The sequence below is a fragment of the Oryza brachyantha genome, chromosome 1 (genome assembly GCF_000231095.2).
Source record: "Oryza brachyantha chromosome 1, ObraRS2, whole genome shotgun sequence".
Taxonomy (NCBI): Eukaryota; Viridiplantae; Streptophyta; class Magnoliopsida; order Poales; family Poaceae; genus Oryza; species Oryza brachyantha.
Window position 1 is genome coordinate 13,846,402 of NC_023163.2, and position 21,947 is coordinate 13,868,348.

General features: G+C 44.6%; 2 protein-coding genes across 2 annotated transcripts; both read left to right on the plus strand.

The window, feature by feature from the left end:
• Window positions 1–3,213: 3,213 nt before the first annotated feature.
• Window positions 3,214–5,385, plus strand: LOC102706247. The gene is made up of 3 exons (XM_040523813.1): window positions 3,214–4,298; window positions 4,545–4,742; window positions 4,905–5,385. Exons 1-3 carry the CDS (start codon window positions 3,288–3,290, stop codon window positions 5,025–5,027), a joined length of 1,332 nt encoding a protein of 443 aa, XP_040379747.1. The 5' UTR covers window positions 3,214–3,287; the 3' UTR covers window positions 5,028–5,385.
• A 15,542-nt stretch (window positions 5,386–20,927) lies between these two features.
• On the plus strand, window positions 20,928–21,947 carry LOC121054398 (uncharacterized mitochondrial protein AtMg00810-like). Its single transcript, XM_040523842.1, has one exon. The coding sequence runs from the start codon at window positions 20,928–20,930 to the stop codon at window positions 21,945–21,947; it is 1,020 nt and encodes a 339-aa protein (XP_040379776.1).

Here is a 21,947-nt window from a genome sequence, read left to right on the forward strand (position 1 = left end):
TACCTAATTCTCAGACGCGGTTAGATGTTGCTGCCTACGATTGCAGTTATCATCCCACACTAAAGGAGCTCGGCAGGCTGGACAACCATATGCATAGACCCATTTTGACCGTCTCCGTAGTGTTATCGTGATGTAATATGTTATCATGTGTGTCATGTGTGTAATCGGAAAAAAAACTTCGCTTATCCATCTAAAATTGGAGGTTTTCACTAAGCAAATTCACATCTAATTTTTTTCATTTATAAACATCTAAAGATTCATCTACTATTTATGAACTTCTAAATAATAATGATTTGGCATTTATGGATAATAGTTATGTCACTAGCTGGGTTGTTATTAATGAGGACTCGGTTCAGATATAGCTAGCACACTGTAACGTTTAGAGCAGGTATAATAGCAGGCTATAAGCCAGCTATAAACATATTTTAAGGAGACAATAGAAGAGAGAGAAGAGGAATGAGCTACTAATTTGTAGCCAGCTGCAGCACGGACTCCAATACACAATGTGTGTATGACATGTAAAACATGATAGTATATGTTTTATAGATAACTATTTTATGAGTTGGATATTGAATTGGTTATATATATGAATTTAAACTGGTAGTTGGCTATTGAACTTGCTCTTAAGCACAGCTGTCTCTCCAGGCCAGAACCGATGACACCTGGACCCCACGCTCGAGCAATGCACTGGGACCCCACCAATCAGCCACAGCCATCTGCAAGGAACACCCTAGCTAATCCCTCGATCACCTACTCTCCCTCTCCCCTACAAAATCCCGAAGCAAGGGGGCCATGGCTTTGATCTTCATTCCCAACCTCCATCGCCTCGTGCCCTAGCTAGCTAGCTAATCCCTCCCTCCTCACCAACCATGGCTCCCCCGGTGGTGGATTGCTGGACCGACGGCCTCCCGCTCGACGTACTCCTCATCATGCTAGCGCACATCCATTGCTTGGCAGACCGCGTCTCGTTCAGCGCCGTCTGCCGCAGCTGGAGATCCACGCACGGCGTGGCGGAGCAGCAGGCCGAAGAAGAAGCCCGGGCCATCGGCCAGCACGCGGCGCCGCAGAGAGCTATCCCATGGCTGCTTGCTCCATCGTCGCCCGATGGCAACCCGACCATCACCAGCTTCGTGTCCGGCCTGACGAGCCGGATCTCCCTCCCTGCCAGCCTCCGCGGCGCTCGTTTCTTTGGCTCCTTCCCCGGCGGCTGGCTCGCCGTGGCGCTCGGCATGTGCGGTGAGTACCTTCTTGCGAACATCCACTCCGGCGAGACGGTTCCCCTCCCCAGCAGGATGTGCAACAAGGTGAGTGCGTCGGAGACGACAACGACCGTCGCGGTTATCCAGGGCGTGGCCCTCTCAGCAGCACCAAACTCACCGGGCTGCCTCGCCGGCGCTCTCGTCTCCGGCACCTCCAACATTACCTTCTGCCAGCCAGGCATCTCAAGCGTCTGGACGGGAATAGAAGTACTCCCTGGGGCGATGGAGGACATGATATACTACGAGGGACGTTTCCATGTCATCTCCAGGTACGAGCTCATGGCGGTATTCTCGGTGCCACCACCATCGTCGTCATCATCATCAGATCACCCCGATGGCCTTCTCGAGGTGACAGATCACCCCTTGTTCATGCCGATCCGAGTTGACTATGTCCTCCCTTACCTTGACAAGCCCGCCGCGGTTTCCCGCTACCTTGTGGTGTCCCGGAACAAGCTGCTCATGGTGGTGCGCTACTTCCTCCCCGCCACCACCAGCACGGCCGGCGGCAGCGACGGCGCTGTTGCCCACCGCCGCCGGACCGCAACGTTCAAGGTGTTCCAGATGGAGAAGTTCTGCTCGCACGGGGCATTCTGGGAGGCGAAGGCGCTGGACGGCAGGGTGCTCTTCCTCGGGCGATGCTGCTCGAGGGCGTTCGAGGCGTCGGACATCCATGGATTCGACGGCGGCGGCATCTACTTCCTCGACGACGTCGGCTTCGACCTATCTCTGGTGATGCAGGGCGCAGCCGACTACCCTTGCGTCGACGTCGGCATGTACGCCGCCATGGCACCCGACCCCGACGATGTCGCCGTCGCCCGCCCCCCTGGTATGCATCTCACAGCCGGTGGTATCCGCTCTTCCATTTACACCGTGAAACGCTACCTGCTGCGCACCATGGATTCTCGCCCTCGTTTCTGCTGCTCTCGATGGCAATGGCGGCGTGTCTAGCTTCTTGGCTGGGGAACTGCGCTGCAAATGATGGCGGCGCCAGTAGAAGCAGAAGCACTCTGGGAGAGTCATCGAGGGAGCTCTCTGGAGTCTGGAGCATCCGATCATCTGCGCCGTTTTCGAGGTTCTCTCCTCAGGTATGGTTGGAACCATAGCCGTTGCTCCGGATGGAGGCCCGAGCATGCATGTTAATTTGGGGGTGACTTTAGTTATTTACTTGGTCTCTGTCAGAAGGGGAATAAATATATTCAGCATATGTGAGCATTGAAAGATCGATTATGTAACATACTCATGTTTTTTGAGCATATATGATAATGATAATCATCCTGTTTCATTACATACTGAAATTTTCTTTGTTTAATTCCGCTTGTTTCCCAAGGGGAAAATCTATCATATTTCTTTTAAGTGATATTATAATTTATGCCATGATTAAAATGTACTCCTACGTAGTCATCACTACATTTAGTATCAGCATCGGGCCAACAATGGACGAGCATCAAGTGACAGTGAGGGATTGCAATTTTGTTTCAAAGTTCTAGAAATTTTGTTCCCCCGACCACTGACACGCAACAATCTCGTGGCGTTTCTTCCCGAGATGAAAGACCTCAGCAAGATCTTCGAATCCTCTTGACAGGACGAAAGAAAGCAGGACATGGGTGTCCTGCGGCACAGGCCTTTACTCCTCTGCTTCCAGAACGGGCTGGTGATGAAGGAGGATGGAAGCAAGTAAGGAACAAGCAATGGAAAAGGAAGCAACCTGCATTCACTACGGCCAACAACCTGGACGATGCTCATTCAAGAAGACGGAGATTTCGCAAACACATGGCTGGGCGCTGCTTCCGCTGCCTCCGCACAAATCATCAAGTAAAAAATTGCAGAGACCCTCTCCGTTGCTGGTTCTGTCTAAGCATCGGTCATCTCGCTTCCAACTGCCCCAAACGCCGCAACTATAAACCAGCCTCATTGCTCCCCAATCCCACAACACAACCATTTGCAATCTCTTCCTCTCAAGATTTTCCTCCTCTCCCTGTTCGCTCCAAGCTGAGTGCAAACCACCGTGCCACCGCTCCTAGGTGGGGGATGGAGGCTCTATCCTCCCGTCCCGATGCTGACTCCATGGTGATATCCTCCACGGGAGAGGTTGAGCACCTCAGGCAGCGCTTCTCCTCGCAATCAGTTGTTGCTTGGTCTGTGGGAGAAACGGCCGATAGAGTCGACATCAACACCTTCCCTGACGATGTTCGTATCGCCTTCCGCATCCACCGCCTCGACATCCAAGTGACAAAATATCATCCAGAAGACTACTTCGTCACGCTGTCCAAGCAGGCCGATCGGGAATCCATTCTCCGTCAGTCAAGGTTGGAAACGCCATCGGGGAGGGTGTATCAGTTCAGTCCCTGGACTGAGCGCCGCCACGGACAGCGCGTCAAGCTCAGGTATCGGGTCCGCCTCTGCCTAGAGGGGATTCCGATGCATGGACGAACGGAAGCAGTGGCGGCAAAGGCGGTGGGAAGACAGTGCTCTGTCCACTATGTGGAGGAGTATTCTCGCCGTCGTACCTACAATCGTACTTACGATTTATGGGTGAGGACTGCAGACTTGTCCTACATCCACAAGGCATCTTGGCTGACCCTCACTGACGCCGACGAGGAGCTACCATCCACGGAGATTCCACTCGTAGAGCTGGAACCACACCGGAATCCACTACCAGAAGGAGAGAAACGAGGTGAGCTCTATTTTGTTTTGATCCATGTTGATACTGTGGAGGATCTGCGTACCATGGAATCCAGGTCCTTTCCGTGGCGTTATGGGGTCCAGGATGCTTTTGATCGCCTTCCCCCTCAGCCTCGGACAAGCTGGACAGAACCAGACCCGGCGTGGGGGCCAGATGATGACGCGGACAGAGACCGTCGCTCTCGAGGGCGTCACAGAAGCAGATCACTGCAAGGACGCTTCGAGGGCCGCTCGTCAAGTCGCAGCAGAGAGCCGGAGCAAAGAGAGCGCCAAGTCCAAAACCAAGACAACAGGGGCAGGGACCGCACAAGACATAGGGCGTCCCACCGCAGTCGCAGCCGCCGCTCTCGTGAGCCAACCTCTCAACTCTGAGCCCCCTAAACTGCAAAATTTAGAAACTGCACAAGTTTCACCATGCAGAGAAAATTCGCCACGACGTAGTAAAAGCCCGGGACCGGGTTCTGGCTCAGTTGCTCTTCTAGTTGCACCTTGTTCTGCTGACCCCTCTGTTGATTCCTCGCTCGCACTGCAGAGCCATCCTTCAGTTCTGGAAGTACTAGAGAAGCATTTGGACCCGATGCTACATGAGGTCGGGCTCCAAAGCTCAACCCTCCCCCTAACATGGTTGAACCCCGCCCGGCTTCGCCCACCCCGGCAACACCTACCCCACCGTCACCGACTGAAGAAGCAGTCCGGCAACTGCAGGCAGCAGAGCTGTTCCTAGACAGGGTGACGACACCGACACCGGCGCCCATCCTCCCGACCCCTCCGGCAGCTGCACGCAGACTCTGCAAATCCAAGGTGATAATCCAATCTGCACCACGCCACAGTGAGCGTTTGGCTCGGAAACGCACACAGGGAGGGAAAATTGAAACTGCAGCTCAGGAAGTTCTCTCAAGAAGTCTTGGTTTCCTAGATAAAAATGCTTGCTTTAATGATAAAATCCAAAAATTATATGTGCAGCACTTCAACAAACCGCTTCCGCCAGATTCACTCAAGACAATCATGGCCTTGGTGGAAAAGGGAGGCTGCAAGGCGATGCGCCTCAAGAGCGCAAAGAAGAAGGCAACGGTGGTACCGATCTGAAGCGTTTTCAGCCGGCCTGAAGAGTGATCAACCACCACAAAATATGCTACCTCTACAATGTCTGCCAAGCGATCCACCTGCCAGTTTTTTCTCCTGTTTCCCCAAGTCTCAATGTACCCCTTTTAGTCTGTACCCTGCTATCTCACCAAGAACTTTTAGCCCCCTCTCTATTAGTACGTCAGTTAGTGACACCTTACAAGCTGCAGTGTTTTCTTTGTCACTATGTTTCGGCCAGGGAGCCCGGCTGTGTTTTAGTACAAAAAAGACCTGTAAGCTCTATTACCAGTTGCTTGATACCCTTCCGTGATGTCTCAAGTGAATTTTAAGCTCTTTAATTGGAATGTGAGAGGCCTTAATAGCCAAGCAAAAAAAGATTGTCTCAAAACTTTTGTCTCCCAGATTGCACCTCTCCAGGAAACAAAACTTCAACAGGTGACACAATTGATTGTTACTCAAACCTTGGGTGAGAGATTCAGCAAGTCCTATGCTTTGTTGCCTGCAGATGGAACAAGGGGAGGCATTCTCCTGGCAACAGATGAAAATTTCTTCTCCATCCTAGATGTTACACTCCACACGCACTCCCTCTCAGCAACAATCAATATGAGAGAAACAAACACTGCCTGGTCCATCATTGTAGTTTATGGTCCACAATTGGATGCAGAGAAAATTGCTTTTCTGCAGGAGCTAAAAGACCTCAAGCCGTTGATGCATTCTGCATGGTTGCTTATAGGAGATTTTAATCTAATTTACAAGGCAAGTGATAAAAACAATGACAGACTGAACAGAGCTCTGATGCAACGTTTCGGGGGGGGGGGGGGGGGGGGGGTAATTGATCATCTAGAAATAAGAGAACTACACCTCCTAGGAAAAAATTCACTTGGCAAAACTCGGGTTCAAATCCTACCCAATCAAAAATCGATCGTCCCTTTTGTTCAGTTGAGTGGGATTTAATGTTTGACTCAGCAAAACTTTTTCCCCTGTCATCCTCAAGCTCAGACCACTCTGCACTGCTACTGGTAGGAAAAGATGATCAGCCAAGATCGACTGCTTTCCGTTTTGAGTCATATTGGCTAAAATTCCCAGACATAAAAGATGTGATAAAAGAATCCTGGGAAAGAGAAATTCTAGCAGATAACCCTTTCTCCATTTTGAGGCTGAAGCTCTGTAGACTGGCCGGAGTCCTCAAAAGATGGAAAAATCACCAGATTGGGGACATAAGGTTACAATTTGCAGTTGCAAACGAAGTAATTTTCCAACTGGACAAGGCACAAGAATTCAGAGCTCTTTCAAAGGAAGAAAGAAAATTACATACTGATCTTAAATCAAAAGCCCTGGGCCTCGCTGTCTTAAACAAAATCAGAATTAGACAGAGATCGCGGCAGACTGCACTAAAAGATGGCGATGTCAATTCCAAATACTTTCATCTGAAAGCAAATGGCAGAAGGAGAAAAAACTACATTCAAACCCTCCAATCTCCGACTGGCTTAGCTGTCTCTGTGCAAGAAAAAAATGCCGAACTTCATCGTTTCTTTTCTGAGAGATTAGCGACAAACCAGCAGAGACTATGCACCATCAATTGGGACGCCATTAATTTTCCCACCTTCGACTTAGCTAATCTGGAAGCAGATATCACAGAAGATGAGCTTCAAAAAAACAATTCAATCCCTACCATCAGAAAAGGCACCAGGGCCGGATGGGTTTATGGGCGCTTTTTACAAAGTAGCCTAGGATCATATCAAAAATGATCTTTTGGTGGCAGTTAGGTGGTTCATGAATTTTAAGACCCAGAACCTCAAAGAGCTCAACTCTGCCAACATCTGTCTTTTACCGAAAAAGGGAGATGCCACAGCCCCGGACCATTACAGGCTAATAAACCTAATCCATAGCGTGGGAAAAATTATCACAAAGACGCTAGCAAACAGGCTAGCCTCCAAACTTGATCAGATGGTATCAAACAACCAGAGTGCTTTCATAAAGAAAAGGGCAATCCATGATAACTTCATTTTCGTCCAAGGCATGATCAAAAAGCTACACTGCAAGAAGGAAAGAACCATATTGCTCAAAATTGATATCTCAAAGGCCTTTGACTCTGTTAATTGGTCCTTTCTCCTTGAAGTTATGCAAAGGCTAGGTTTTAGGGCAAAATGGAGAAGCTGGATAACAAACCTCCTAACAACGTCCACTTCACGCGTGCTTCTCAAGGGAATACCAGGGGATGAGATTCAGCACTTGAGAGGACTAAGGCAAGGTGACCCTCTGTCATCCTAGCAATGGAACCTCTACATAGACTTTTCAAGGCAGCGGAAGACTCATGCCTGCTCTCACCTCTCATGCAAAATTGGAACCGATTTCACTATTCTTTGTACGCAGATGATGTGGCGATCTTCATAAAGCCTTTGCAGCAGGAAATACAACTCATGGCAAAAGTTCTTGAGCTTTTTGCAAGAATCAGTGGCCTTCGCACAAACCTTACCAAGACTGAATTATACCCAATAGCTTATGGCGGCCAAAATCTTGAAGCCCTCAAAAACCACCTGCCGGGAATAGTGAAAAACCTACCTTGCACCTACCTAGGGATGCCCTTACATTTTAAAAAACTGAGAAAGGTGGATTATGTACCTCTGTTGGACAAAATCGGGGGAAGAGTGCCAGGTTGGAAAAGAAAATTCTTCACATCACCCGGAAGGACCACTCTTGTTAAATCGGTCCTAACCTCGTTACCAATCTATCACCTAACAGCAATACAAACCCCCAAGTGGATCATAAAGAAAGTTGATAAGCATAGACGAGCTTTCCTATGGAAAGGAGAGGACCCAGATAAAGTCCATAATGGCAGCAGCCTAGTTAACTGGCATACGGTGTGCAGAAGGTTGGGGATCCTCGACCTGGAGAAATTCGCTAGGGCTCTAAGAATCCGTTGGCTCTGGATGCGATGGACGGATGATTCCAAGCCTTGGGTCCAATTCGAGATCCCTTGTGATGAAACGGACAAAATCCTCTTCAAGGCGGCCACGGAGATCATATTGGGAGATGGTAGAAAAGCTCAATTTTGGAGCGACAACTGGTTGCAAAACCGTAGTCTGCAAACCTTGGCGCCAAACCTCTATAGGCTTGCAAAAAGGAAACAAACCTCGGTCCACAGCACTATGGAAAATAACAGCTGGCTCTCCTCACTCCGGCAACTAACATCTATGCAGGAGATTGACGAACTTGTAACTCTAGGGGGAATCCCGCAGATAGCAAACCTGATCCACATCACACCTGACACCATCAGATGGAAGTTGACCACCAACGACACTTACAGTTCGAAAAGTGCATATGAGATGCAATTCATTGGGTCCAACACTACAGTTTGTTATGACAAACTGTGGAAGGCAGAGTGTGAACCAAAACACCGCCAACTAGGTTGGCTCATTCTGCACAAAAGAACTCTAACCGCCAACAACCTCCTCCGAAGGCATTGGCCATTCAACTGGATATGCAGTTTGTGTGGCGAAGTATTTGAAGACACCACTCACCTTTTCAAGGAATGCAGCTACACCAGAGAAACTTGGAACCAACTCTGCTTATGGGGTAAGCATAACACGCTCTTGCTGCTAAATAACAAGACTCTAAAGGAATGGTGGAGATCCTTCTGCGAAATCAAACCGAAATCTCTGCAGAAGAACTTAATAAGATCCCTGATAACAACTTGGTGGCACATCTGGATAGAGAGAAATAGTAGAGTCTTCAACAGTCAGCACAACACAGCCATTAAAGTAGCCCACAAAATAAAACTAGAAATAGATTTAAGACTCCTGGCCTTTCGACCTCCCTGAGAGCTTTCCCCCTCTTCTAGCAGCTTTCTCCCAATGTAATCTCGTTTCTTTTCTTCTCTCTTTTTGTAACAACTTTTATTCCTTCTAATATATTCCGGCAGGCCTTCTGCCATCGTGTTTTCAAAAAAAATTCATTTCTTTTGAATTTCGTAAAATTTATTTAAATATTCTGAACTGAAATATTCTGGAATTCCTGATATTTCTGCAATTTTTGATATGACAGTCCCCTTTGAAATTTCTCCCCCTTCAAAAAATATTAACCCTATTGACAGTAATGAAGCCAAAGCATTTCTGATATTGATGAGATGAGTCGGTGTTGATAATTTGATTTTATAAAATTTGTGATCATCCCAACAGATCTTTAACTTCTTGTAGTCAGCAAAACTTTTGTCTATTTAATACTCCCTCCAAACACAAATAAATGACGTTTAGGACCAAGAAATTACAAAGAAAACAAGCTAAAGTGTTTGTCCAAAACAATGAACGGAGGTAGTATATATTTAAGTGATCATACACCATGTCGATTAGTGGTTATCGCTGAGTGGTCAAAATATATATGTACATGTAATAGGGAAAAGGATGAACTCTTGATAGACAATCTATAAGCTCAGTCAGCCGACTCTGTTCATGCATAGTGCCAACTTTATTTTCCTAGATTTTAAAACTGAGTCAGTACTGATTGTGAATATACCATTAAGTTTTGAACAGCCATTACCATGTATATTGCTTATTTGTCGATTCATCTGGAAACCTTAGACACCATGATTTATAAACGTGGTACGCAACTGTTCATATTTGTGGACTCAGGAGTCAACAGTGATCGATGTTCTGATCACATGTATCCTTGCCGTTATGATAAATTAAAAGCTCCTATCTCATCTGGAAATTATAAACTATGCTATATATTAATTCTTTAAGATAGAAAAAATATATCTTATCTTTAAAGACATTTCGTATATACTGAATTAAATTCATAGATTTGTAATAAATAGCTTTGTTTAATTCTTCAGAAAGTGTATATTCGTTCAAATATTTCATCAAAATATGTCGACCGCATGGGATTATCCCATGCGTTCGGCCTAGCACATGCTAGCCGTTTCACATATCACCCTAAGTACCAAGTTTCACATTTCACAACTTTTACATATAGCAAATACAACATCTCCGTTGACGCTAAAAATAACAATCAACGGTCACACACATAGACCTGGGAGTCAATCTTAGACCACTCCAGTGCAGGACCTAATTCATAGAAATGTTGGGCGTGCCAGTCAGTTTGATCTTGTAACTGACAAGATATAACATGGAAAAGAGTTAACCCCGAAACTGCTATCGGCTTGGCAGCCGATACCATCCCAGGACCCTAGCCAATGAACTAGACAATCGGCTTTACCGGAATTTCATGATAGTGAATATAAACGTGCTCAATCGACTGAATCAGAAGCAGGATATGCACCGAACGAGTTAACCAACCAAGCAATCTTAAAAGATCGGACCCAACCGAGACAGTATTAAGATTAATCAGCCGATCAGACCAATTTAGCACTTATCGCGCGTAAAATCAACAGCCGATAGGATACTAAGTGTGGAATTTAACATAAACTGGAATACTATACCAATTACTACCAATTACTAGTATAAAACAATAACAATCAATTACACATACGTCGATACAAGATCTAGAAGATCGAACCCAATCGAGACAGTACAGATCTAAATATAACCATATGTAAAATCAACTTATTGCAGCATGCACGTACCAGTATAGTAAACCAGCGTAATCTACCAACTAATCCATTAAATCCAGCCGATCGGACAGATCTCTATAAGCACATCACAACAAATATACACAGATCAGACCTAACCTAGACAGTATGCAATCTAGTAGATATACTCATAGAAATATGAAGATCGACGAGCTTAATGAATCAATCAACAGATTACTTAAGATAATGCTGGATAGAACTCCAGCGATAAACCCTCACGAGCCCCTAATCTAATCTGACTACACGTACCTGACCAGCCAGATTGATCGGACTGAACCGAGACAGAATCAGGCTACCTAGAACCATGCGAGCAAATCAGAGAACTATTACTACTTCAAGCTAAACAGATCAAAGTAGTGACAGAACTTAGCCCGCCGATGAACCAGGCAGGAGATCGGACTTAACCGAGACAGTCATGTTCTAGTTGATCGACAGGTTTTGACAAACATGAACTTACATTGCAAAGCTGACAAACCCCATGCCGAAAGCTCAAGCAAGTTGAAGGTGTTGAGGCGATGCGCCAAGTTTAATTGATCTGAAGATAATTTACAAGGACCCCACGCACACATATTTATATCTCCGGGTGTCAATTAACCTATCCGCATAAGAATCTATTACTAACTAACCTGTAATGTTCGGACTTTAATTAAATATAAAAATCCTAAACAAACTCTAAGATAAAGCCTAATTAATCTACATGGACTCACAACTAACACCAAATCTATCACTATCTTTCAGGCCCAATCGGACTCCAATCCTTGTCTGATTCGGACTCCATCAGCTATATCCATGCCGCGTCCAATCTCCTGTCTCCAGCCGATTCGCCATTTCTCGTCCGATTCAATCTTTAGTCATGTTTCAATCCATAGGCAATTTGCTAAAATCTGGCGTTAACAATCTCACAATTTGAAAAATGAACATCTCACACATCAAAAAAGAACATTTCTAAATACCACATCTCACAAACAATTTGCCCTGATATCGAATAACACATCTCACAATTTGCACACATATCAAATTGGTCGATGCGGTCGGTGCCAGTAACGGCTTGGTGAAGGCCAGCGGTGCTGAGGGGGAGGAGGTCAGTAGCTTGGGGAGGGGAGGCCAGCGGAGTCGTGGAACCCGTCACCGAGGAGGAGGAGGTTGGTGGCTTCTTGGTGGAGGAGATCGGCGGCGACTGCATCGTGGACGCCAACGGCAACGGCTTGGTGGAGGTCGACGGCTTTGGGGGGAGGCCGGTAGCTTGGGGAAGGAGGAGGCGTCATGGAGCCCGGTGCCAAGGGGCAAGAGGTCAGCGGCTTCATGGTGGATGAGATCGGCGGCGGCTTCGTCGTGGAGGCCGACGGCATCGTCAATGTCGTCGGTGAGGGGAAGGAGATCGGCAGTGGTGAAGGGAGAAGGAAATGCAGCTTGGGGTGGAGGATAAGTCATGACGGCGGATCCAGGCGTCTGCGGCGGTAAGGGCGCAGAGGAGAGGAGGCGACGACGATGAGGGTGAGGAGGAAAGGTAGCGTCGGGCTGAAATTTATATAGGCGCATATCATCGTGTGCGGGCGTCTTAAAACCATCACATGGGAAGATGCATTTTTCCCATGCGATCATCATAACCCAACCACACGGGATAATGCAATTATCCCGTGCGGTTGGGTTAAGACGACCGCATGAGATAATACACCTTCCCGTGCAGGTAACGGCCCGACGCCGGTCTGCTGAGAGTGAGGAGGAAAGGTAGCGTCGGGCTGAAATTTATATAGGCGCGTATCATCGTGTGCGGGCGTCTTAAAACCACCGCGTGGGAAGATGCATTTTTCCCATGCGGTCATCATAACCCAACCACACGGGATAATGCAATTATCCCGTGCGGTTGGGTTAAGACGACCGCATGAGATAATCCACCTTCTCGTGCAGGTAACGGCCCGACGCCGGTCTGCCGATTTTTCAGGTGGCGTCACTTATGCCTGAAAATAAAAGGGGCCGACGTCCAGGAAAATCATTCCTCTAGTAGAGACGATAGTTGGCTAGGGACTTCCCATGAGCCACATATGGTTTGTGCTAGTGTCTCATTAGGCTTCAGCAATGATTTGGTCCTTAAGCAACCTAGGTGAGACAAACCACCTAACGGTACGTACCGGACACACAAGTACTGAACTTTTTTTTTATCGAACGCGCAAAAGATTTCCACGTCAATATATTAGCAAGAAAGAGTTTGAAACACAGACACCCTAGACTAGACAGGCCATGGGTGGGGACCCAGAACAAAAATGTCGGCCGGGCCCGGCGAACAACTTGCTAAAGAGAAAACTTAGGGAAAGGACTAGCTCCTAGTAGACAAAAAGAGGGGCACACAGCCACTCTACACTACACTCAGATCTCCAAAGGAAGCAACGCCTGCTGACGACCAGAGCTGGCCCTCCGAGCGAACGGACTCCAACACCTCTTAGACGGAAGACAGCACCGAGTCGAAGACCCTGTGGTTGCGTTACTTCCAGTCCAACACAAAATAAATTTGGACTCATTTTTCCACCAAGATCAACAGTCCGATGCCCTCTGTTCATTCCCACGATTTTCACAAACATTTTAGTACATATAAGAAAACAAACAGAGTAAAACTAGGCATATTAATTTTAAGAGCTTGGAGTGGTGACATAACAGGAGGATAACTACCCTAGTAGTTTGCACATTTTTTAGTAATACATCGCATGCACAATAGTTTTGAACCCAATATAGTTTCTAAATTTTAAATATATGAGCAATTGATTAAGCGAGTTCTGTGCCTTAGACCTCTTGGCACTTCTCTTGTTCCTTCTCTACTGGATCGACAACACCGCCCTCTACGGAAGAACCGAAAGAAAATGCAATGCAACTGAAAAAATTAACAGTATCAGAAATCCAAATTTCTTGCCGGATATGGAAGTGCATATGAACTCCGGAGAACGAATCCTTGAATCCGAGTTCAGACAAGGGAGAAAGGCTGGACAGCTTCTGCTCTGTCCTAAAATCAAAATAAGGAAATCATAATTTTTGTGCAATTGAACTGCAAAAATATAGTGCGGACTTAGAGCAAGGCTAATAATATAGCCAACAAGTTGGCTATAAGACTTCTTATAGCTTTTTTTTAGCCCATTCATATACTAGTTAGCTCTTCATCGTTTAATGCAGGACCCACATGTCACTCTCTCATCCCTCTCTCCTCCACATAAGCATATAGCCAACTTATAGCCTGCTATTATACTTGCTCTTGCTCTTAGTAGTAGCTCTATTTGGAGCTTTTTTGGTTCCAGGCAAGGTTGTAATTAAGGCATGACACTCCAACAAAAGCATCAAGGAACAGCCTTGGGAAGTGAAAATTCTCTAGCTCACAAAATCGTTATTCACACCCGCATGATCTCACAAAACTCTCACAAATGCATGGCTTAGCGAAGAATTTTGCGCACGTGTTTTAACCTATAGCATTTTCAACAAATTAACAGAGGGTTTCTAAGGTTAGGGTACACGTTTTATGCACGGGAGGTCTATGGGAAGGCAAAAAAAAATAACACCTACAGTGACAAAAATGGACAATAACCAATACTAACCCAGTTTCAACAATAATGACAGACAACTACCTCTAGTGAGCCTATTGCAAGGAATCAATAGGATACTTAGCAACTTTCAAAAAAAAAAAAGGATACTTAGCAACTTTCAAAAAAAAAAGGATACTTAGCAAGTGAGGGGTTGTTTAGATGGGGCTAAGCTTTTTAGCCCTATGTCACATCGGATGTTTGGACACTAATTTGAAGTATTAAACATAGACTATTAACAAAACCCATCTATAATCTTGGACTAATTCGCGAGACGAATCTAATGAGCCTAATTAATCCATGATTAGCCTATGCTACAGTAAAGATTTGCTAATTATGGATTAATTAGACTTAAAAAATTCGTCTCGCGGATTAGCTCTCATTTATGTAATTAGTTTTTTTATTAGTCTATGTTTAATACTTCAAATTAATGTTCAAACATCTAATATGACTAGGGACTAAAAATAAATCCCTAGCAACAAACACCCCCTTGACTTCCCATGTGCGACATATGGGTTGTGGTAGTAGAGTCTCATTAGGCCTCATCAATGTATAAACCAAATACATTAACATGATAATACTCTAATATACGCTTCATAGAAATACGTTCATGACATGAATTACTCCAACTTTTCACGCTCAGAAATTGGTTTTTGTCATCATTAAAACATACTATAGAAATCTCTACAATTAAGAAGGGAACCCCAAAAAGAAAAAAACTAAGCCACGTCATGCAACATAGGACACATCCATAACAACGAATAAATTGTACCGTCAGGTGAACAATCACAGGGAATTTTCAATTTTGGTGATCAGTTTAACTGGTCAAAGCATTTTAACGTTTGGCAGATGGGCATGTGACACGATGTAGAATTATTAGGGCATTCATAAAGCGAAGCTTTGATGGACGCTTAAGAGAAAAAAAACAGAGGGTTTTTTCTTTCCGTACGACGCTTATATGATGAGAACGCTGTTTTCTTGGACATCGATGCTTGAAAAATACTACATGCAGGTAACGGTAAACAAGCAGGTGCTCAACATTTTTCTCTTTTCTACGCACGTGTTTTAGTACTCCACAGGATGCTCTTATGCATTTATATAGAATTTAAGATGAAGATAAAAAATTGATTATGCCCACAAAACTCGTTGTCTCAATTCGCCTTAACGGTTTTTACGCGTTTGCCTCAGCTTTTGATGCACAGAATGTGAATGTCATGCAATGCATACAAAAACAGTTTTATGCACTATAAAGAGCAGAAACGAGACGTAAATTTGTTACTCATCAAATATTAAATCTTGGTTATGTTTTCTATACGATTTTTGAGCGAGCATGGCTAGACAGCGTACTCGTTTGCCAGGTGAGTGCCGTACACGTGTATATGGGGTGTCAGAATACATATACTTCCTCTATTTTCTATTTATTCAATGACATTGGATTTTGAATATATACGTTTAATTGTTCATCTTACTTAATTTTTATTTTGCAAATATAAAAAACATAGGAGATGATTAAAATATCTTTAGTAATAAATCAAATCGTAACAAATAATGATATGTAAATAAGACGAATGATATACACAGGGCTCGAAGATATTGATTCCACGTATAGATCGATGTCTCAATATTATCCATGTCGTGCACATGTGTTCTGTCAGAAAATCGGTCGATCTCTGCCGAACTACCTAACAGTAATTAATCATCATCTCCTATCCATCTCTAGCTAGAGCTTATATACATATCGCCGTAGGCGACGGGGATGCCCAGCTCAATCGACCTCACACGGCAATGGCATCCAAAATCGTAGGATTCGCCGCTCTGTTCTCCTCGTGGTGGTGGTGGCCGCCGGCGGCGAGCTCTGCCACGCCGTGCTGCTCAATCTGTGAAACCAAGAGTGGTTTGTATTAATTGTGATGGAAAATTGGTAAGTATAGGTGAAGCGTGTGTATTGACTAACGAGGGTCAGGTCAAGAAATCTGTGCCCGCAAAACGATGATTCGGATTATTTATGTGCAGCTGCTTGGGGTCAACCTTGGTCAACGACAGACCGGGATCAAACTCAGGGGGAGTTGTGGTCTAGAACGATCGAGGGTGTTGGGTGACAAGGTGAGACACAGGCGCGTACACAAAAACGAACATCGTGCGAAAACTGGAGAATCTATTGAACCACCTCAAGACTGCTAACGAAAACTAGAAAAATCTATGCTCCTTCCATGAAGGAAGCAAGGAGATTAAATTGGTTCGTCAAAACCAATTCCAGAGGGAATACCAGCAATTTGAGATAAACCCTGGAGAATCTATTGATGAGTATTTTAACAGATTTGAGAAAATTATTTCAAACATAAGGTCTGTCGGTCTTGAGCTTGAAGAAAATGCAAAGGCTCGACACCTCCTCAACAATCTCGATGTTGGACTTTGGGCTATAAAAGTTACATCCATCATAGAAAGTGTACCTTTGAGTTCTCTCACCGTGGAAATGCTTTACTCTAAGCTAAAAACCCACGAGATGGAAATCTTACATCGCAAAGGGCAAAAGCACTCGATGGCACTTGTAGCTGAGCCCTCTTCTAGCGCTTGTGCTAATGAAACTGCTTTGGTGTGTGGCGGCATCTCCCTTGCTGCATTACACTCCATCTCTGATGAACAGTTGAAAAATTTTCTGAAGATGATTTGGCTCTTTTTGCTAAGAAATTTACTAGGGCTTACAACAATGTGTGAGAGAGAAAAGGAGTTAAATCCACAAAATCATTTACATGCTTTGAGTGTGGAGAACCAAATCACATTCGTGCTAATTGTCCAAAACTGAAGAAGAAAGGCGAGAATATGTCCAAACGGCCTGAGGGGCGAGCACGTGGGAGCCGGAAGGAAGGATTGCGGAAGGTGATCCACAAGGTACTTGCCGCGCTCGAGGAGGTGCAGCTAAGCGACGTCGACTCGGACTCCGACAACGATCGTGACAAGGCCAAGAAGGACAAGGAGTTCGCCGACATGTGCTGCTACACCAACGACTACCTCATCGACATGTGTCTCATGGCACTTGAGAGCATGGATGACTCAACTGAGCATTCTAAGGTACGACCCTATGATGTCCTCTCCCTCGATGATTCTGAAAATGATATGAATGAATTGTCCTGTGATGAGAATTATTCGAGTGATGATTTGGATGAGGATGGCATTAGTAGCGAAAGAATGGCTAGGTTGATGACTACTCTCACTGAAAAATACAAGCTATGTGGTACTAAAATTGTGAAACTAAAATCTGAAAAAGATGATATGTTAGCAGAAATTGCTAGGCTTCGGTCCATGATACCTGAAGATGATGAGTGTTCTTCTTGCAAAACCTATCTTGCTGAAATTGCTCTTCTCAAGTCTAGAAATGATTCTTGTGCTTTAGGAGCTGGGATAACTGCTAGTGCTAAAAATGCTTGCTCAAAATGCTATGAATTGAAACTCGATATTGGTTTGCTTGAAATTGAGCTAAAAGAAGTGAAAGAAAAGCTTGATCATGATAAGTCTAGGATTTGTGAAATTTGTCAAAATCTTGCTAGTGAGAATGATGAACTTAAAAAGAAATTTGGTTTGCTTAAGATTAGGAACAATTTGCTAGAGCTCATGACAACTAAAACTTCTGTCGAAACTTGTTGCTCAAATTGTGCTAATTTAGAAGCTGAGCTAAAAGACATTAAGAGTGTTGTTGAGTCTCATGCTTTTTGTGCTTCTTGCATCTCTCTTAGACAAGATCTTGGTTCTGTTAAGAAAGAATGTACTAAAAAGGAGGAGTAGCTAGCCATTCTAGAGCATGATCTTATAGCTACTAAGAAAGAGTGTGTCAAGAAAGATGAGTCCCTAGGTATCCTAGAGAGAGAGAAAATCTACTTGCAGCAATTTTTAGAAAAATTTGCCCAGGGAAAGAAAAATCTCAATATGATCCTAGACCAATCCAAGGTGAGCAAGTTTAACCAAGGTATAGGTTATGATTTTGCTGAGTCTTTGAGGATAGGTGGACATGAGATTCTTGGCCTTCAGGATGGAGTTATAGAGTTAGCTAAAAAACCTACTGTTTTCAAGTCAGCTGGCTTCTTAGATAGCTCTAGCTCTAGTATACCCAACCCTGTAGAAGCTGAAAAAGAACCTAAGCCTATCAAACCTCTAGAATCAGCAGAGTCTAAACCTAAGGAGCCAAAGCTAGAACAACTCAAGAAAAATCCCACCTACCAAGGTACACAAGTCTATAGAGAAAACCAAATATGAATGCACCTTTTGCAATAAGTCTGGTCATTTGGTTGGGTTCTGCTTTAGAAAGGCCAAAAAAGAGCGACAAGAGTGTCTTAGGACTTTGAGAGCCCTGCGTAGTCAGCCTAGAGTCCCTAAGAGGTTTGAGTGCGCTTGTCATTATCGTTCAAATGGTGTATCTCGCTTTCCTCGCCGAGATATGCACCCTCGACATGACTTGGCGGGGTTGGGGCAGAACATGTGGGATCAGCATGTGCATAAAATTTTGGTGAACTCTAACAGTGTCTCTACCCCTCGAATGAATCAGTACTGGATTCCTAAGTCTTTTCTCACTAACCCCAGTATTGATTCCTCGAGGTCTGATTTTTCTTTGCATTAGGTCCTTCAAGGTGGGAGAAGTAACTCTTGGCCTATAGATTCTGGATGTTCTCGTCACATGACAGGTGATGCCAAATGTTTTACTTCTCTCACTCGCGCATCCGGTGATGAGACGATCACTTTTGGGGATGCAAGCTGTGGAACTGTGATAGGCAAGGGAACAGTCAAAGTAAATGAAAAATTCACACTGAATGATGTGGCTTTGGTAAGCAAACTCAAATACAATCTACTTTCTGTTTCTCAGCTCTGTGATGTTGATCTAGAAGTCAGTTTCAAAAAGAATGATTCTAAAGTGCTTGATTCTTGTGGGTCTCGTGTCTTTGAGATTTCTCGAGTCGGACGAGTTTATTTTGCTGATTTTGATCACTCTTTTGGTCCTTCTCGATGTCTCATTGCATCTAGCTCTTCTAGTCTATTTTTCTAGCACCGACGACTTGGACACATTGGTTTTGATCACTTGTCTCGTTTGAGTGGCATGGATTTGATTCGTGGTTTGCCAAAACTGAAAGCTTCTAAGGATTTGGTATGTGCTACTTGTCGTCATGGCAAAGTGACTACTACTTCACATCCACCAGTGACTTGGGTCATGACAGATGGACCCGGACAACTGCTTCACATGGATACAGTTGGTCCTGCTCGGGTTCAGTCAGTGGATGGAAAGTGGTATGTTCTTGTCATTGTGGATGACTACTCTCGATACTCTTGGGTCTTTTTCTTGGAATCAAAGAGTGAAACTTTTGACTTCTTTCGTGATCTTACTCGTCGCTTGGCCAGTGAATTTCCTAGAGCCCTAAGAGCAATTCACAGTGACAATGGGTCGGAATTCAAGAATGATTCTTTTAAAACCTTCTGTGATTCTTCTGGTATTGAGCATCAATTTTCGTCGCCATATGTTCCACAACAAAATGGTGTGGTTGAGAGAAAGAACCGCACACTTGTGAAAATGGCGCGTACCATGCTCGATGAGTACTCTACTCCAAGAAGGTTTTGGACCGAAGCAATTTCAGCTGCTTGCTTCATTTCAAATCGGGTCTTCTTAAGAACTTCCTTGCACAAGACTCCATATGAACTGCGTTTTGGTCGTCGACCTAGTGTTTCTCACTTTCGAGTCTTTGGTTACAAGTGTTTTGTTCTTAAGCCTGGTAATTTGGACAAGTTTGACTCTCACTCTTCTGATGGTGTGTTTCTTGGCTATGCTGATCATTCACGCGCTTATAAAGTTCTCATTCTTGAAACTAATAAAATTGTGGAGACCCGTGAGGTTTCTTTTGACGAGGCTAGCCCTGGTGCTAGACCAGATATTTCAGGGACTCTAGTTGTTTCAAAGACTTTGTTTATTGAAGAGGAGTCCGATGAGGATGATGATGATCTTCATCGCCCACCTCCAGCTCGTGAGGTGGCACTTGAGTAAGATGATGAAGCTCCTACCACTACTTCACCTCTGGCAGACGCACCTGCAACATCTTCATCATCAGTTGATCATACGGAGATGAATGGTGGCACTTCAGGACCAACGGCTCCCCGGCACATCCAGAACCGACATCCACCTCACATGATGATCGGAAGCCTGGATGAGAGGGTAACTAGAAATCGATCCTATGAAATTGCTAATTCTGCTTTTGTTGCTTCTTTTGAGCCCAAAAATGTCTGTCATGCTTTAACTGATGAGAATTGGGTTAATGCCATGCATGAGGAGTTGGAAAATTTTGAGAAAAACAATGTTTGGTGTCTTGTTGAACCTCCCATAGGGCACAATGTCATAGGCACAAAATGGGTTTTCAAAAACAAATAAGGGGAAGATGGAACCATAGTTAGAAACAAAGCCAGATTGGTTGCACAAGGTTTTTCTCAAGTCGAAGGCTTGGACTTTGAGGAAACTTTCGCACCAGTTGCTAGGTTAGAAGCTATTCGAATTCTTTTGGCTTTTGCTTCTTCTAAAGGTTTCAAACTTTTTCAAATGGATGTCAAAAGTGCTTTCTTAAATGGTGTTATTGAAGAAGAGATTTTTGCAAACAATCCCCTGGTTTTGAAAATCCAAAATTTCCTAACCATGTTTTTAAACTTGACAAAGCTTTGTATGGTTTGAAACAAGCACCACGTGCTTGGTACGAAAGGCTGAATAATTTCTTGCTTTCAAATGGATTTGAAATGGGAAAGGTTGACAAAACTCTTTTTACACTCAGAGATGGCATTGATTTCCTTCTTATTCAGATATATGTTGATGACATCATTTTTGGTGGCTCTTCTCATCATCTTGTGGCCAAGTTTTCAGAAACTATGAGCAGGGAGTTTGAGATGAGCATGATGGGTGAGTTGACCTACTTCCTTGGACTTCAAATCAAGCAAACTGAGGAAGGCATCTTTATGCACCAAACCAAGTACTCTAAAGATCTCCTGAAGAAGTTTGACATGGTGGACTGCAAGTCTATCGCCACTCCCATATCCACAACTGCTACTCTTGGACCAGATGAGGATGGGGAAGCAGTTGACCAGCGTGAGTACCGAAGCATGATCGGCTCCCTCCTCTACCTGACCGCGTCAAGACCAGACATACACTTTGCTGTATGCCTCTGTGCACGATTCCAAGCTTCTCCAAGGACTTCTCATCGACAAGCCGTCAAGCGCATTCTTCGCTACATCAAGTCGACGCTCGAGTATGGACTCTGGTACTCTCGTTCTTCTATCTTGTCTATTCGAGCGTTTTCTGATTCTGACTTTGCTGGCTGCAAAATCGATCGAAAAAGCACTTCTGGTTCTTGCCATTTCTTGGGGACTTCTTTGGTTTCCTGGTCGTCTCGTAAACAATCATCTGTTGCGCAATCTACTGCTAAGGCCGAATATGTGGCTGCTTCCAGTGCTTGCAGTCAAGCGCTTTGGATGATCTCAACTTTACGAGATTACGGGTTGTCTTTCTCGAGTGTTCCTTTGCTTTGTGATAACACTAGTGCCATTAACATTGCAAAAAATCATGTTCAACATTCGAGGACCAAGCACATTGAAATTCGATACCATTTTCTCCGAGATAATGTCGAGAAAGGTACTATTGTGCTAGAGTTTGTTGAATCAGAAAGGCAACTTGCTGATATCTTGACCAAGCCGCTTGATCGTTCTCGGTTTGAGTTCTTGAGGGCTGAGTTAGGGGTAATTCATCTCTATGGCTTGAGTTGA